Source organism: Lupinus angustifolius, unplaced genomic scaffold (genome assembly GCF_001865875.1).
Source record: "Lupinus angustifolius cultivar Tanjil unplaced genomic scaffold, LupAngTanjil_v1.0 Scaffold_655, whole genome shotgun sequence".
In the NCBI taxonomy this organism is placed as follows: domain Eukaryota; kingdom Viridiplantae; phylum Streptophyta; class Magnoliopsida; order Fabales; family Fabaceae; genus Lupinus; species Lupinus angustifolius.
In genome coordinates, this window is record NW_017727981.1 from 16,344 (window position 1) to 19,824 (window position 3,481).

The 3,481-nt window shown below is 32.3% G+C and overlaps 1 protein-coding gene across 2 annotated transcripts; it reads left to right on the forward strand.

The window, feature by feature from the left end:
- Positions 1 to 1,191: 1,191 nt before the first annotated feature.
- Positions 1,192 to 2,491, forward strand: LOC109341783 (ethylene-responsive transcription factor ERF062-like). 2 transcript variants are annotated; one of them, XM_019579752.1, is made up of 2 exons: positions 1,193 to 1,433; positions 1,473 to 2,491. In XM_019579752.1, exons 1-2 carry the CDS (start codon positions 1,247 to 1,249, stop codon positions 2,414 to 2,416), a joined length of 1,131 nt encoding a protein of 376 aa, XP_019435297.1. In that variant the 5' UTR covers positions 1,193 to 1,246; the 3' UTR covers positions 2,417 to 2,491. The 2 variants fall into 2 exon arrangements, with proteins under 2 accessions (XP_019435296.1, XP_019435297.1); XM_019579751.1 differs by having other exon boundaries at positions 1,192 to 2,491.
- Positions 2,492 to 3,481: the final 990 nt, after the last annotated feature.

Below are 3,481 nucleotides of genomic sequence, written 5' to 3' on the forward strand. Positions count from 1 at the left end.
ATATAGATTATAAACCTCTATTACCTGCACCATAAGGCTCCCAAAATTAATGTCTTCTAAAGAATATAAAAATAAAGAGGCTTGCCACCTCATTCAGCTATAGAAAAATATTTCGATTAGTTGAGAAGTGGCTATCTGTCTTTATAAATTTACAATTCTTTCCAAGATTAGTGTTTATGAAATGAAATGTATGCGACAAAAAAAACAAAGTGCATGTGTCACTGGTTATTTGGTTGTCCACATTAAATTACAGCAATATAGTGAGGACAAGAGTATAGCATGTGTGTGTTAAAAAAATATGGCTGTCCACATTAAATTACATTAACATGATGAGGAGAAGAGTATAGCATGTGGGTGTTAACAAAATCACTTGACTAATAATAAGAAAAAAAGAGAATAGCTTTTGTACCATTTTTTTTTACCAACAAGTGTTAGTCTAATGATATAAGGTCCTGCTAGATCTCAGTAAAATTAAAAAAGTCATGATTTCGATTCCTGTAAACGACACTTGATGGGAGAGACAATCACACCCCGAAAGAGATTAGTTCATTAACCATAAAGTTAAGAGATATTATTGGTAGTACCAAAAAATATAAGTATTTTTTGCACGATTAGCATATCATCCACGATTTATATGTTAATAATCATATAATCTTTAACGAAAGTAATATACGTGAATAGTGAACGATGTATTGATGATATATTTTTTAATGGTATAAAAAACTTTACAACAATGATACACAAATATTTAATGGTAAGATAAGGAATAATACCATATATATTATATGAAAGCATAAACATATAATGGTGTTAGATTAAGGAAGTTGCTATCATGATAGGAATGTCAATTCTCTATACATATGCGTTGTACCTTGTAAGACAGCTAATCTAAAATAGTTATCAAGCAAAAGTAGAATATAGCATGCAACCATGAACTTTTTGGAGAACATGGAAACCTTATAAAGAAATACATTGATTAAAGCCATAAAAACTCCAAATGAAATAATATAAAAATATTACCCTTTATATTTAAAAGTTTTCTTTTTATTCATTTGATAATATATTAGTTCACACTTCACAATAAGAAATGAAATACTCTTGAGGACATATGATCTATATCCCAAATTAGATTTCTTAACTATTATAATACATCTTGTCCTGTACCTCTTAAGATGATGAGGTGTGCCTTACATAGACCATAGGAAATATAACTATTATATAGTTCTTGCATTTGAATCATTAATACATGTCTGTGTTTTACTTAGATACATTTCCCAAGATGGAAATCTTCTCTCTAAAGGAATTACCAACTTGTTTCCAAGAAATGGCAACAAGTGGATCAAAGTTTTTGGAGGGTGCAACTCTAAGAGGTTCTCATTCTCTCACTACTTCTCATCAAGTTCATGTACTAACAAGTGGTGTAAACTCATCAATAGCAGCATCATTACCTGAAAAGATTCTCTCATCTACAGATTCTACTTCAATGAAAAAAGAGGTACCTTTTACCACTTTCATGAATAATATCCCTACAAAGTTTCATGAAGACTTCAATAATATGCAAGAGAAAAATCAACCCATTTCTGGATTCAATACAACACATAGCCCCATTCCTTTTAATCTTTTGGAAACTCTCCCAGCATTAACCAAAGCACCAAATTCTAATGAGAAAGTGGCTTCTTCATCTACACCAAAATTTCCAAATTTGACTTTGTTTTTGCATGAACCTTCCAAGGTCATGTCAGCAACTTCAGACCCTACATTTCATGTACCCAACATTTTCCAAACACAATATCAATCAGGTAGTGACAATGATTCACTCAAAATGAACAAGAACATTGCAAAAAATTGGTTAAGCACCACTAGGACTCAACCTATGAAATGTGGTGGTGTAAGAGAGAAACTTTTCAAAGGGGTGAGGCAAAGACAATGGGGGAAATGGGTAGCAGAGATTAGATTACCAAGAAACAGAAAAAGGGTATGGTTAGGAACATTTGATACAGCAGAAGAAGCTGCAATTGCATATGACACAGCAGCATATATTCTAAGAGGTGAATATGCTCAGCTAAATTTCCCAGATATGAAGCATGTGATTCAAGCCAATTCTTTGAATGGAACTACTGCTTCACTTGTTGAGGCAAAACTTCAAGCAATATCATCATCATCATCACAAGATTCTTCTTATAGGAAAAAGGTTACTGATTCATTATCAACAAGTGATGAGAATGGCATATTGAAAAGTAGAAAAGGGAAAGAATCAGTTTCAACCTTAAAGGAGTGGCAGTTTGGTGTTGAGACAAGTGAGAGAAGCAAAAGTGTGCTTCATGAGATGTCAGATTTGGAAGCTGTTCAGTTAAGCAGAATGCCATCCTTGGACATGGATATCATCTGGGATGCACTTTTAGTATCCGATTCATAGAACAACAACTAAACCTTAATCCGATTAGGTGCTATTAGTCTTGGGTTCAAGATTGATTTAACTTTTTTTATTACTCCGCAACCAAACACAGCCTTTGTGGTTAATTCACATTTCTCATTTGAAATTTGAATCATAGGTTTAGTTTTAAGCGCATTAGTTCATTCAAGATCTGCACTTCCTAGCTAGTTCCACCTAATTACTGAATGAATCAACGTATTTCTGTTTTTCTATATTTTATATTGAAATTTCAATCCCTTACTTTCCTTTTTACCACTTTAACACTCTACTAATTCCCATTGTCATTAATTCACATATCCTCACATGAAAACACATGTTTTCTTCTTCTATCTTTTAAAGCACCATCTTAAAAAATCCACCACAATTGAAAAGTGGTCATAATGGGAGGATATCTGTTGTCCCACACTTTATGATATTCCATATAATCGGTCACACATGGAGTGACACAAATTATGGGGACAACATAGGTTTACCCGATCATAATGGTACCATGGCTAGTGAATAAAGAAAGAACCCGCAACATTAGATAGAAATTCATTGTTAACCTTATCCAACTTGTAATTAACGTTCTCACCTCTATTTTTTTCATTTGACCACCTAATAGGGTAAACATTATAAGTTAGGTCATGTAATATGAACACCGAAGAGCGTGTTTGCCTTTGTTGACAGGGAATCCAATCTCAAGATTCTTTTGTAAATTAAGTTTTGGAGTAAAAGTAAATTTAATGGAAGGTTTATAAGTTATTAAATGGTTTGAAATGATCTTGAAAATTTTCATTTATCTTGATTTCTCTTCAAGACTCAATTTGTCAAAGCACCCTTAAAATAATTTATTTTTTAATAATTTCATATAATATCAATTACAATTGTCTATACATAAATAGCATTTGAAAATATGGGCCAAGTCTTCATCCCCACTTGCCTAATGAAAATTGTGTTCATTAGTTTATTTTATTCATCCATCATGTCTGTTTTTTCAGTTGTTTTCTAGTCCGTAGAGTAGATAAATGGTTGAGCATGTTGAAATCTTACATTTTTATTTCCACA

Coding starts and splice junctions, on each gene's coding strand:
- LOC109341783 (XM_019579751.1), top strand. CDS start 1,247: ATGTCTGTGTTTTACTTAGATACATTTCCCAAGATGGAAATCTTCTCT.